The sequence below is a fragment of the Aplysia californica genome, unplaced genomic scaffold (genome assembly GCF_000002075.1).
Source record: "Aplysia californica isolate F4 #8 unplaced genomic scaffold, AplCal3.0 scaffold00684, whole genome shotgun sequence".
Classification (NCBI taxonomy): Eukaryota; Metazoa; Mollusca; class Gastropoda; order Aplysiida; family Aplysiidae; genus Aplysia; species Aplysia californica.
In genome coordinates, this window is record NW_004797954.1 from 87982 (window position 1) to 88921 (window position 940).

General features: G+C 38.8%; 1 protein-coding gene across 1 annotated transcript in view; it reads left to right on the plus strand.

Moving 5' to 3' along the window:
• The window catches only part of LOC118478564 (fibrinogen alpha chain-like), a 22635-nt gene extending 22009 nt beyond the window's left edge, over positions 1–626 (plus strand). Inside the window, exon 3 of the mRNA XM_035972414.1 lies at positions 181–626. Within this exon, the coding sequence (XP_035828307.1) occupies positions 181–276 (96 nt within the window). The 3' untranslated portion in view covers positions 277–626. The remainder of the gene's footprint in view (positions 1–180) is intronic.
• Positions 627–940: the final 314 nt, after the last annotated feature.

Consider the following 940-nt stretch of genomic DNA (forward strand, 5'->3'; position numbering starts at 1 on the left):
GGGGGGGGTTATTAAGTTCAGGGCGCATTTCCTGGCTACTTACTAAACCGCTTCGGTTTTTGTGGACTCCACTGTAGGCCTGTAAATACTCGTATATTATATATTGTGTATTTATATATACCAATCGATGTTAGTTGTAGATAACCTAAAATCTAAGGAGCATCTCATTTCCTCTTGCAGACTTCACGTCTAGGAATCGAGTCGGAGAATTTCTGGACACCTACGCTAGGAGACTGGAACCCCAGGGCAGTCGGTATTTTCCTCGTCAGACAATGAGGAAAGTTCGGGGAGAAAGTTTACATAAAAAATAAATCAAATCGTCAGCATGCTGTTAAAATGTGCTGAGCTTAGAAAGAAAAAACATTAAGGAGAGAAAAAACAACAACCTAACTTTCTTTCCTACATTGTGAGTAGATCTATTTTTTTCCAGCTTTTTTTCAACATTTTTTTAGGCTAGGTGTCCATAAGCTCCGCTCCTCACCACTCCGCTCTCCACCTTGAAATGTCTGGATAGAACTGTGCAGATCGTCTTTATGTGTCCCCACGGTTTTATGCAAAAAAAACCTGAAATTATGCAAACTGAGCCCAAGAATGTGAAATTATTCGATTCTGTTAATTTTAAAAAAGAATAATAAGGAAAATAATCAGAAATTATGCCCAAAAAAATGATCAAATTTTGCTAAATTATGCGGGGTGCATAAAACCCTGGGGACAGCTTTATCCACAACATCCGCTCCGCTCTGCTTTTATTTTGGCACCTGATGCAAAATGGCGCTGACAAGAAAGCGCAAAAATCTTTCTTTGCTGGTGGTATAAAAGAAAATATCTCTCCACTTAACGTCGTTACTGGATTCATCACATATAGGCTATATGTCGTGACCGCGCCAAAGTAGGAGAATTCAGATTCCTACTCCAAATTAATATTCTGTGATGAAGAAAA